The sequence below is a fragment of the Stegodyphus dumicola genome, chromosome 7 (genome assembly GCF_044657685.1).
Source record: "Stegodyphus dumicola isolate Sdum_Otavi_A_Nest chromosome 7, ASM4465768v1".
In the NCBI taxonomy this organism is placed as follows: domain Eukaryota; kingdom Metazoa; phylum Arthropoda; class Arachnida; order Araneae; family Eresidae; genus Stegodyphus; species Stegodyphus dumicola.
Window position 1 is genome coordinate 72,702,962 of NC_140774.1, and position 13,444 is coordinate 72,716,405.

A 13,444-nucleotide genomic window follows, 5' to 3' on the forward strand; every position below is an offset into this window, starting at 1 on the left:
TATGGTAACTTGGCGAATTTTTGGCGAAAATTTGGCAACCAACTCTCCTACAGCAACCCTCTATTTTTTTCCCCCGCCGCCATTTTGTCTTCACGAAGTAAAGACATGTTTCTTTTCTTCTTATCTACTGAACACTTCTTCCAACAATCTACTAGCCGAATTACACTTATGCTAGAAATTTTATCAAACAAAACTGCTTAATCATGACAAATATTCACTGCAAAATTGGGAAAAAGTGCACAATACCATACACCTTACGCGTTTTTCAAAATAACACATACACGTAAACCATGTACACGCCGACTTATTTTTACTTAAAAAAAATCCCAGAATTGCACAAAAATGGCATTGCGCACACTCTTCACTATATCCATGTACACTGCTTTTTTCTCATCAATTAGAAAAATTTCACGAAAATACATGACAATTTTCTCAATCTTTAAACCCGGTAAAAAGAACATATATGAAATTACCTGATCGCGAAAAAGTATTTACCCTTTACAAATATGAACATTTCCACATATAAAATAAATAAAATATCCAAAAACTTTTACCTCTAAATCATCTATTACATTATACACGTCACCAACGAATTCATACCGCAAGTATTACAAATACTTAGTATCAAATATTTAAATTATTTCCATGCATGTTTATATCAACTTAAACGTATACCAAATTCCTACAAACATAAAATTCACAAAATAACTATCATTTCATTAAAATATAATTAAATTCAAAAACACTACTTAAAATGTAAATGAGCACATACATTAAATTAATAAAAATTACCTTACAATCCTAATTACTTTAAACTAAATCATTGCTCATAACAATTTTCCCAATAATACCAAATTCCTTTCCGCCTTACATTTAGAACAATGCATAAAAATAATATCCTCAAATAATTAAAAATACTAACTTACTTAATCTTCTTCAGAATCTTGATTACGTGGCGGATACACTTTTCTAATTCATTCAATAAAATTATTCAAAGATTTTTTCTGCGAATTTTTCCTCCATACTTCCTCCGCTAAATAAAAAGCAAACTTCTCTTTATCACAATGCCTAAATACCCATTTCGAATCACTTTAGTTAGGGCCATGGGATCCAAAAATTACACAACACTGTTTCACACAACACAGAATAAAGCTAAATACAAAATTTCCAGATTTTTTCCCGATTCCCCCCCTTTTCCGATTAAAGAACCGTAATTCGTCCATTAATATCACATGACATATCCCATGATCTCTCATTTCCCTCACGCAAAATAATGCGTAATCGGAACTGAGTACTGCTCACATTATTACCAAAGTCCCAGGTAGTAACCTTTATCGCCTCCAAAATGTCGCCAAACTACCAGTTACCATATTGTAAAGATCAACCGAGGGTGCTTATCGCACCCAAAATAATGTATGATTGATAATATATTTCAAGAATATTCAGAAATAAATTAATATTTGTTTTAACGTCATTCTTTCCCTACGATTTCTCCGCTCTATGACATCTTTAATCCAATTGATTTTCAGGATTAACAGAAAGATTTTCTGGTTATGAATAATGACCAAAGATAATATGCATTGCTTTTTCTCATCTGCTGTTGCTTGAATGAACCATGTCTTTGGCTTTGCCTTCTTCCCTCATTGTCTGAAATGCAGACTGCATATATTGAAATTGTAGGCTGTGTTTGGCATACCTATTGTTGTACCAGTTTTAAGCTAAGATATATTTCTGAATAATTGTTCTTGCAAAAAATTTAAATGATATTTTAACCACTAAGCCAGTTGTGATTTTCATACTAGTCGTTATCTTCGCAACAGTTTCCTCAGTATGATGAAAGAGTAAATTGGTTTTCATTATCCCTCAAATCTACAATATCACAGAGAATTAACATTCACTTTTCTGTTCATAAAGAAAATGTTATGCGATATAAATATAAAATAAGTGACGTGAATATAAAATAAGTGTGTGATATAAATATAAATTCATAAAAAATGTTATGTGTGTTATTTCTTTTTGTGAGCTGCTACAGTTGACTTTTATTCAAATTGCACAGTTTAATGTAACTTTTTAATTTACTTATTTTTTTCCTCTCCTAGGGAATGAATTGGAAAGAATGGAAGAAAAATAGTAAGTTCTGTATTTTGAAAATTATGGTTTTAGATATTCCAAGCTACTAGCAAATTATATACTGTATACTACTCAAATTATATTAAATGGAATGTGAAATATGTGAAAGTAATTAGTTTGACAGTTTTATTTTTCTAACTGTAAAAGAAATGTTACTTAACTGTTAAATCAACCACCATATGCATTCATCAAAATTGATAAACTTAATCACCCAGTTGATAAAAGTAAATGATAAATATTGCCAAACATTTATGGAGTGACCACATTAATGAGAAAGTACCAAATTAATTTTCTGTTATCTCACTACACTTCAATTTCTAATTCAACTAATTCAATATTTAAATGTTAATCTGTCCCAGCAGAAAATGTGTGGTATTGGTCAGAAAATATGCTAGTCGTATGCTGGAATCAAGTAAATTCTAATGAGAGTGATTACAAAAAGAAGACCGCTGGGATGAAAAAATTAGTGTCTAGTGCAAAAAAAAGGGGGGGGAATGTTCTAGAAATACATTTTTGTGTACAATCAAAAGTCGTTAATTCGGACACCCATAATCCGGAATGATCTATAATTCGGACCTCAAAGCTACAAACTTTCTGCGCATGCGCGGCGTTTACGCGCCGCGGTGCGCAATGAATTGGAAGTTGATCTGTCAGCAGTATCCTTATCTTCAGGGCAGATGTTTTTATTTCATTTGGCTTATAATTCCTTACTAAATGTAGTATTTCATCTCGATGTACTCCGTCTTTAATATGATTTAAATCAAATTCCTCGTTATTATAATTCGCTTCCGATAGTGAAGAAAGTGACACAGAGGTTATTGAAAACGAAAAAATTTCGATTTACAAATTAGTCGGTATTCTCGACACAGCAATTATAGGACTTGAACAGCGGAACTTTGTAACTGAACAAGAAATTATGTCTGTTTATAGAATTAAAGAGAAAGTCTTATCACATAAAACAAAGCAACTTAAACAACTTACATTGAAAGAAATGTTTAATAAAGTAAACAAATAAATATTATGCTTTTTTTTTTTTTTTTTTTTTGTAAATTTTGATACTCTGTAGATCATAATTGTTCTTTATTTCATAAATTACAGTTTCATATTTTTAATTTTATAATTTCTGTATGCCATCTATCTAGATTTAAACTGATGATCTATAATCCGGAAAAATCGATAATCCGAAATCACCGAAGTCCCGACGAGTCCGGATTACAGACTTTTGACTGTATATTCCAATATCTGTACTTGTTACAACTGTGAACGATTACATAAATATCTGTCGAAACATGCTGCATGAGAAATTCTGTCAAAAAGCACGAGAGCCTATAAAAATGCCGCAGATTTTACCTGCATTGCATCTAGAAGTTACTGAGGAATTGCAGCAGAATGAAAGAGATCTTGATAAAGCTACCCCCCCCCACACACACACACACAAAAAAAAGCCAAAAGCACTTTTGATGTCTTTTATGGTGGAGCATTATCTTCCATTTTCTTTAGCTCCTTACATTATGCAGCTTACAGCATGAATTCATTACTTTTTTTTTAACAATTTACCTTCTTGTTTTGGAGGGAGGGGGGTTGGTAAGTATTAGTACCAATACGTGTTAATATGCATAATCCAGATACTTCAGGTTCTAATCTAATGCTTTAATGTTAAGGTCCTGTCTACATCAGACTGTCTTGCTGACAGATCCAAATATTTTAGGTTCTAATCTAATATTTAAAAGTTAAGCCCCTGCCTACATCAAACTATTATGCTAATCACATTAACTTTCAGTTGCTAGCAAAGGAAAAGACAAATGTAGCAGTTCTCAGAACTTAAACTTCTCCCTCCCAAACAAGCAAGCTAAACTTTGCAATTATCTATATATATATATATATAAACTGTATATATATTAAAAAAAAAAGAAGTTTTGTGAAATGATGTAGTGAATTTTTCAGTATTTTTGAAATGGGGTTGCAATCACCCCTGATTGACATAAGCTTGATTTTTTTCTGCATGTTTTAAAATTCAAGTGTTCTTTAAATATTACATTAGTTTCATTTTTTTTTTTTTTTTTTTTTAATTTAGAAAAAGAAGAACATAAGAAGTGGAAACAAGAGAAGCTTCTGAAGAAACAAAAGAAACTTGAAGAAAGCAAGAAAATTTCTGAAGAAAATGCAGCTTCACTGAGCGATTCCCAAATTCACCAGCATTATACCATTAGCATTGCTGTTCCTGGATCAATTCTTGATAATGCTCAGTCGCCAGAGCTGAAGACATATTTAGCTGGTCAAGTATGCCTTTAATTTCTGTACCTTTAATTACAAGAATACGCTATTCTTGGACATTTTGAGAGCCATAAACTAATTCATTTAATAAAACAATATTAGCCCACTGCAAGAAATCTATTCACTGAAATGCATTTAAATTTTTTTTTTTTTTTTTTTTTTTTCTGTTGGTAGGGTTTTTATATAAGGATCTACTTTCTGTTAGTGTTAAATTTATTGAATATGCAATTATATGCCATAATTATTCATTTTTAGATATTAGTGAGTTATTAGATTAAAATACATATGTATGTATGCCTATGGATATATTGGTAACTAATCATAAATGAAGATTATCAAAGCATTTTGAAACATATAATAATATTAATTTAAACATAATATTATTCTTTGATTAGCGATTATTTTGAGAATAAATCAACTGAAAATATAAAAGCTATCTGGAGTTGTAGAGAAAACAGTGGGAAAAATTAAGAGCTAAAATTATCCTATTGTTAAGGCATTGTTTAGTGGAGCAACCTAAGCACCCATTTACAAAATCGGTAGCTAAACTTATTACATTAAATAGTATAAAATTAGGTCTTCGTTCATCAAAATAATATCTGTTTCCAAATACATTGCATATCAAAATTTACTTTGCAATAAACTTCTTCTTATTGAAATTAAGCTAAATGAATACCAGATTAAAAATAAATTTGCAGTGACAAATTTCAAACTGGTATGCATTTTTATCCAGTATTGGTATTCAAGCAGTTCACATCAGTGTGATAGAATTACTTCTTAAAATACTTTTAATTCATTGAAGCAGCATCTAAAATTGAACTGTGATGTTTATTTAGGTACTTTATTGCTAATTATTGAATTGGAAGATGTAAAAAGGAACTATGTGATAAAAGTCAAATTTTCTAAGAAGGGGGGAAAAAAAAAAACTACCCTATTTCTTGCAAGAATGTCAGAAGTTAACAACAAAAATTTATGAAATTGCTATAACTAGATCTATGTAATTCGGCATTTTTCAGATGCTTTGACATTCTTCTGAAGAATGGGCTAGTTTTTTTTTGTTGTTCCTGTGAAATCTCTCTTTTATTATATGACCTTTTTTTTATATCTTATGAATCAATTAGATACTTCCTTCCCAAAAGTTACTATTTGGGCTGCAGCATATAATACTTTGGGAATGTATATAGTAATAGTTTGTGGAATGCTGAAATTACAGAAATTTGGGAAATCTTTTATCAGGACTGGATTCAGATATGTGTGTATTGATGCACATGTAAATGTATACATGTGCATATATGTGTGTGTGTGTATATTCACATACATATGTATTTACATATATACATGCATATACTATGAACACATCCATCCATACATTCTTCCATATCGGAATCTGGTCTATCATGAAAGGAAAAATATATATATATATATGATTAAAGGTTCAAAAACTCCATCTATTAAGAAAACTCAAATATGCAATAATAAAATTGTGTTGCAAATTATAGTTATAATATTAAAATGACTTCAAAAGATTTTTGCAAATGTTATATGTTCACTTCATTCGGACCCTCACCGGTGTATGTCGACAATCACAGATATGCTCTGGTGTAGGTCGAAAAGAGAGGAGTATATGTACATGCTGCCATTCCAAAAGGAAATGTTCCACAAATAAATGTAGTTGTAAAAGCAAGGGCTTCTTGTGCAATTCAAAGTGTCATAATAGTTTAAGTTGTTGCAATAAATAAGATTTGAATCACATAATTTGGTAAGTTTATAACTTCTATTATTTTCCTTTCTCATTTTGAATGTACTGTGTGTTTTAAGTTCTTATTCTGAGTCTCAAGTGCGTTTTTTTGTGAATGAATTACGGAGAAGGAAATATAATATTCTTATATGTTCAACATTCTCCATTAGTACATGGTGAATGTCGACATTCACCGGTGTAAGTCAGAAATAAGAGTACTTGGAAAATATTTCGGACATACACCAAGCGACTATGTGAATGTTGACATTCACCGGTGAAAGTCGACATTCTCCAGATTTTGGTGTTTCACCGTAACATATGTATACACACACTCACACATATATGCAGGTTGAATTGGTTGAGCAAAACTTTCGGGAGGGCTAGAAGGCAGCTATATGAGCAATATTCATCATAAAATGTATGGTTGGAATGCAAGGAGTGAGAAGTTAAAGGGTAATAGAATTAATACAAGAATGAGAAGAGATACTTCAGAAAATATTTTATTAACAGAACATGCTCATATATATTGCTCAAAAGATCTTCTACCCGGTGTAATGCAGGCTTCACACTGTGAGGGAGAGATTGATGCATATTTGTGAAGACACCAGGCAATTGGCAATTCTCGAATATTGCCGGCAACAATGGTGATCCTGGCGACTAGATCCATATTGGTTTCAATGGGGGACTCAAAGATTAGGCTTTCCATATGATCCCAAAGGAAAACATCTATTAATCTTAGTAGCCAAGCTATGGGACCACCTCGACCAATCCATTGCCCTTAAAATTTCATGGTTCGTGTAACCAGCAATCTTCTCGACAATCCATGGTAGAAAGTGCCACTGGGTGCAAGGACCAACCGTTTTTATACCTTTTATTTATATTGCCAACTAGTGACTTACTCTTTGCGTTCTGACTGTACATTCTATGACAAATATTGCTCATGTAGCTGCCTTCTGTCGCTCCCTAAAGTATTGCCCACTTGTTCAGATACATATAAGGAAGGAACACAAACTAAACATTAATATATGTTTGAAAATATTTTTAATAGTTTAAAGCATTTCATTATAATTTTAAAATATTATCTAAACACATGTAAGAAAATTTTACCAATATATTTTGCCAAAGAGGAATATTACATACTTTCTGGTAATCTTGAGAAGAATCAGCGGGCAATGCACTATGGGCTTTTATTTATCTTTGATGTTACGTTAGTGTAGAAATCTTGCTGCTCAAAAGTAGTTTATCATCTGTTCTTAGGTGATTGTGATAAAAGTTTTTTCTGAGTGTATGCCTGTAATTCTATGATTAGCTTTTTCCAAATTTGTGCAAATTTCTAATTTTTTTAAAGTGAAAACAGGTTGATATATACGTGGGAGAACAGCTGGGGAGGGGGGAAAGTTAAGTGCTTTATTATGGATATTTCTTGTGACTTTAATTTAATTAGTTCCCGTTTTATGTAATTTGGATTGTTTCTTCATAGATGTGTCTTTTAAGCAACTTTCAGTGTTTTATTATGGTTATTTCTTGCATTTTTGATTTCATTATTTTGTTGCTGTTTTATGTTATTTTCCGTGAAGCCATACGTTTTTTAAATTGCTGAGGTTGGCGATAAATTAGTCGCCAATGATTAGCAACTTTGTGGGAGGGTTGGGGGGATAATCAGATAGTGATGAATATTATCCTTTAATTTAGTCACTTGTTTTCAATAAATGCCTGCCAGAAGAAGAGTGTAATTTTATCCATAACTAGTTTACTTTAATATTTTACATTATATTTATGCCTTTTACAGCATGCACTTTTTAAATTTTAATTCAGTTTGCATTTGTATTATACAAAATGCCTAAGCAGATGCTTTCAATAAATAATTAATATTTCTCACCAGGACAAGAATATGATATATTCTGTAGTATAAAAATTATTCAATATTAACAAGCACTTATGTTTCAAAACTATCAATTTAGGAACTGTAAACTGAGTCAAGGAGTACAATTAATACACACACTGGTCAATGAATTAGAATCCCCCAAAATCAATATTTTATTGGACCATGTTTTACACGCATAACTGCTCTGATTCGTTTCTGGAGTGCATTTATGTCCAGAGAATACCATGCATTTGTTATGCAGCTCTTTAGATCTTGTAAATTAAACGGAGAATCCTATCAAATGCATCTTTCCACTATATGCCATATATTTTCTATGGGGTTAAGATCTGAGCTATGCGGTGGCCATGGAAGGTGTTGGAAGTCAGACTGATGTTCAGCAAACAAATTTTGGACACTTCTGGCATGATGTATAGTTGCATTATTGTCCATAAAGTATCTGTCGCCATCAGGATAAAAATGCAACATTGCAGGGTGTGCTTGATCTGCCAATATATCTAGGCATCTCATGGCTGTTTGTTTACCCTCGAAGAACACCAGGGCACCACTTCCATGCCAGCAGAACATGCATCATATCATGATACTCCCACCAAACTCTTGCACAGTGCTAGTAAGGCAAGATAGATTCATATCTTCATTAGGTTCTCGTCAAATTCGACATCTTCCATCAGTGTAAAATAAGGTGTAGTGGAATTCATCTGACGATATTACCTGTTTCCAGATCTCACATGCCTAGTATCATTTTTCCTAACACCACTGCAAATGGATTCCTGCATGTCGGGCAGAAATGAGTGGTTTTTCTCACAGGCACCTGAATATGCATTTCTATAACTCTTCAATTCTCTGTGCATGGTTCAAGCTGAAATCTGTTGGGAAGAGCCTTGGTTGACGATCTGTGTCAGTTGAAGCACAGTAGAGTCCCGGTTCTGCTGTACAATTCTTTGGAGATGCCGCCAATCACTCTCTTGGAAAACTGTGCTGAAACTGCAGTTACTTCATCTAGAGGTGGACTGTGGGTTCTGATTCCAACTTTTGAAAACCTTTGATATGGCTGCCTTTGAGTACCCAGTGAGATTTGTTGTCTTTGAAATCGAGGTTCCTGCTAAATGGTCACCAACAATAAACCTTTTTTTAAATTGTGAAAGATCTGTCATTTTTTCCAATTTACTTTATTCATTGTGAAAAGCACTCGTACACCTAACTTAAACTGGCATTCCAACCATGTGTAACTCTTGCCATTAAAAAAAAAAAAAAAAAAAAATTGTATATTTCATCCCTAGCATGCATTCAAATGAAAATCTCAAACACTTCTAATTCATTGGCCAATGTGTGTAGATAATAATTAATTATGAATGGGAAATTACAGATATATGGTATTTTATTTTAGATTTTTTGCTTATGGCACTAATGATATTTTCAACTACCTTTTGAGTGTTTTCTTTGCATATAATGCTTGAGAAGCTGCCTGAGAAGCTTTTTTTTATATTTAGCCCAGTAATGCTATTAATTTCGTTTTGCCATTTTGCTTTGGTTCACTATAAAAGTCTGAGTCGCTTTTTAAGTTTTTGCTACCAAATAATAGAGCCCTGCACTATATTTAAAGAAATTAAATAATAAAGAATCTGTTTTTTGCATTATGAAAAAAAACAATGGTACCTAGAGACATCAAGTTTTGAATAACATAGTCCAACACTCAAAACTTATTTATTGAAAAATATTGTCTCTGAAATTAATCATTAATCATTTTTCATTAATCTAGTCTCTGAACTTTCTGGGCAGATGGTGTGTGTGTGTATACAGTCAAAAGTCGTTACTGTGGACGCCCATAATCTGGAATGATCTATTATCCGGACCTCAAAGCTACAAACTTTCTCAAAGCATAATGCATTGATGCATGCACATATGCACTTATGCATGCATGTAATACCTTTATGCATGTGCATAATACGTTTATGCATACGTGCTTAATGTATAACGGATGGTATAAGCTAAGCTAAAATTATCTAATTATCTATTTCAGTTAATGTTGCAGATTGCGTTGTTCCTTAATCTTCGAATTGGATCCGGCTTATTATTTTTTGCAGACTGTTAGAGCAATTTTATAAAAGTAAGCTTGAACTTTTGATTATGTCAAATAGAATTTCCGATGCTGGAGCTGCCAAAGGATCTACAAAGCGAACGCATGTTTCGATTTCCATCAAACAAAAAGTGGAATTGCTGCAAAGAATGGATAAAGGCATATCCTTTGTTTCTCTAACCATTCTGAAATCTGTTTATCAATTTCACAGTGCTCTGCGGGGGAGGGGAATGTCGCGGTGCGCAATGAACTGGAAGTTGATCTGTCAGCACTATCCTTATCTTCAGGGCAGATTTTTTTATTTTATTCGGCTTATAATTCCTTACTAAATGTAGTATTTCATCTCGATGTACTCTGATATGATTTAAATCAAATTCATTATAAATATGATGAATACACATTAAATAGTTTTCTGGTTGCAATTTTCTAATTTCGACTATGCGTAATGTATGCTTTACGAATGCGCGCGTTGAAAGAAATGTTTAATAAAGTAAACAAATAAATATTAAGCTTTTTTTTTTGTAAATTTTGATACTCTTTAGATCATAATTGTTCTTTATTTCATAAATTCATTCATAAATTTCATTAATAAATAAATTACGGTTGCATGCCATCTTACCAGTTTTAAACTGATGATCTATAATCCAGAATCGCTGAAGTCCCAATGAGTCCGGATTAAAGACTTTTGACTGTATATATATATATATATCTATCAAGACATAATAATTGAATCAAAAATGGAGGCTATCTAGCTTGCAGGATGACTTAATAATTTTAATTTTGAAATTTCTAAAATCTTTATATGTATAATGTGTGATGTGTATTAATTGTTATATGGAAATATGGAAATCTACTTTAGATAAAGTTTTTTTTTTTTTTTTTTTTTCTTTTTGGTTGCTGTTGTAAAGATTATGCAAGATAGAAAATTTTTCTGCTAAACTTTCAGTATTGCATTCGTAGGGTTATTAGTTGGATTACTGTGGCAGTTCTGTGTATGGACATGTATAAATAGAAAACATTATTTGTTTTGAAATCTAAAATGCTTCATATTTGAGTAATTTAGGAAAAGTAATAAAATATGACCTTTAAAATATTGTTTTAAATGTTGTGAAAAATACAAAGATGAAAACTTTCAAAACAGCAAATCAGACAATTGCCACAGTTATGTTAGACAGGTTATTTCTCAAAAAGCTAGATTTTTCAATGTTGCTGATTTAAGGAATCCATCTAAATCTTTTGTTGCTTAATGATAAGTTTCTAAAAGTTTTTTTGGAGGGGCATTGGAAATAATAAATATACATGGGTATACATATACAAACACAGACTTGTAAAATTTTTATCAGGAGGGAATTCTGTGTTTTCTTTTAAAACTTTAGTATAGCTGTTCTGTTAATATGTGACAAATAAATACTGATTGTCAGACCACAAGCAAAATTGATATGTGATTTAAAACAGTTTTTTTTTTTTTTTTCATTTATTGTGAAACTGTGTTTGTGTGCACTGATATATACATAAAAATTTCATGTTAGCTATTTAAGTAGTCCAATTGTAAGTAATTGAATATAGTTTTCTGTTTTCCTTTTTAGATGATTTGAAATATTATTAATTTCTATTGATCCAATCTATTCTTAAATTAGCATATCATATTGTTATTTTTATTTTTACATAACTGAATATTTATGTTTTAATATTTTTCAGATTGCTCGAGCTGCTGCTATTTTCAATGTAAATGAAATCATTGTGTTTAGTGAGATTGCAGTTACAAAGTAAGATAAATATAATTTTACTTATTGTATATTTAGTTTAATATTCATGTTTGCTTGAATAAAATAATAATCAAATCCCTCCCCCCCCCCCAGTTTTGATGATGATGATCAAGCTTTAAAACTTCACAAGAAGAATCATGGTTGTATCCAAATGGTTCGAATTTTACAATTTTTAGAATGTCCCCAGTATTTACGGAAGTATTACTTTCCAATTCACAAAGATTTAGAGTATGCAGGTAATTTATGTTTCATATTCTAAAAGTCAACTATCTTAAAGGTTTTTATTATTGAAATTCTGTGTTGTAAAACTTTAGTTTGTTGTGTTTTTCTTTGGAATCAATTGTCTTAATATATTAAATCTCCTAGTATAGTGAAATAATATAAATTGAACTTTATTTCTTTCAAGTTATAGAAATGAAATCAAGACTTAAATTTCCTATGAATTAATAGATTTGAAGTTTTATTGAAAATAAAATTTCATTCTATAAGTATAAAACTGAAATTCAATAAATTATATTTCTCTTTGTACTTAACCTAATAGAATGTTATTATTTTCAACAATATTTTTACTATGAAATTAATCTTATGTTATAATATGAACTGTATAATTAACCAATTTTATTTGTGTGTAAACCTGCATTGTTATGATAAATATACTTTATTTATCCACTTTTAAGTTAAGAATGAAACAGTAGTTGTATTAATTTGAAATATGAATTGGATATTAAAATTTAAAATCAATAATTAAATGCAGCAAAGTAAGTGGATTATTATTCATAAACATTTTCTTTAACAGGGTTATTAAATCCTTTAGACATTCCACACCATCTTAGAGTGGATGATGAATTCCCATATCGAGAGGGAATAATCTTAAATAAACCAGTTAAAGAAGGAAAAGGATCTTATGCTTATATTGGTTTACAAAAGGTGTATAAAGTTTATTTATCTCTCTCTATAAGTGTTTTAGATTTTTTTTAGCTGAAGGTCTAAATTTGTTCTGTGTTCCAAGATACTTTTCCCCCAAGATTTTGTATTTTGAATTATTTATTTTTGGTTATTACGTTAATCTATAAATAATATATTTCAGTAAGTTTTGAAATATTTTAAAGTGCATTTAATATTATCCACATAAATATGATGATTAATCTATTAAAAATTGATGATTTATTAAAAAAAAATAAGAAATTTTGCATCTGTTTATCTGAAAAGTCATGATGCACTTTCTCTGTGTTCTTCAAAGGCCCTTTACTTATATAAAGAACAATAAGCAGTCAATATTATATTTCCTGTTTTGTTTGGTAACTGTTTGCTTTCTTTTAATGAGCTTCGCAATTCCTCATAAGAACCTAGCTGTATCGGCAAAAAGCTGAACAAGGTGCTGATTTATGGCATCATATAAATTGAACTTTATACCATGAAAGAAATTTTGAAGAGTGTGAAACTAATGAAAATCTAAGGGCAGGTGATCAGGCGAGTGTGATACATGTGGCAACACTTTTAATGATTTAATAATTTTTGTCATGTGATCAAACATGTGGTCTCATATTATCAAGGTGGAATGCACTTCCTGTATGCTT

General features: G+C 30.9%; 1 protein-coding gene across 3 annotated transcripts in view; it reads left to right on the forward strand.

The window, feature by feature from the left end:
- Nucleotides 1-13,444, forward strand: part of LOC118196844 (28S rRNA (uridine-N(3))-methyltransferase) — a 61,482-nt gene that overhangs the window by 2,222 nt on the left and 45,816 nt on the right. For all 3 annotated transcript variants that reach the window (XM_085820450.1, XM_085820449.1, XM_035368323.2), the window contains exons 2-6: nucleotides 2,100-2,130; nucleotides 4,205-4,410; nucleotides 11,800-11,867; nucleotides 11,961-12,103; nucleotides 12,664-12,794. In XM_085820450.1, coding sequence (XP_085676576.1) covers nucleotides 2,100-2,130; nucleotides 4,205-4,410; nucleotides 11,800-11,867; nucleotides 11,961-12,103; nucleotides 12,664-12,794 — 579 coding nt within the window. The remainder of the gene's footprint in view (nucleotides 1-2,099; nucleotides 2,131-4,204; nucleotides 4,411-11,799; nucleotides 11,868-11,960; nucleotides 12,104-12,663; nucleotides 12,795-13,444) is intronic.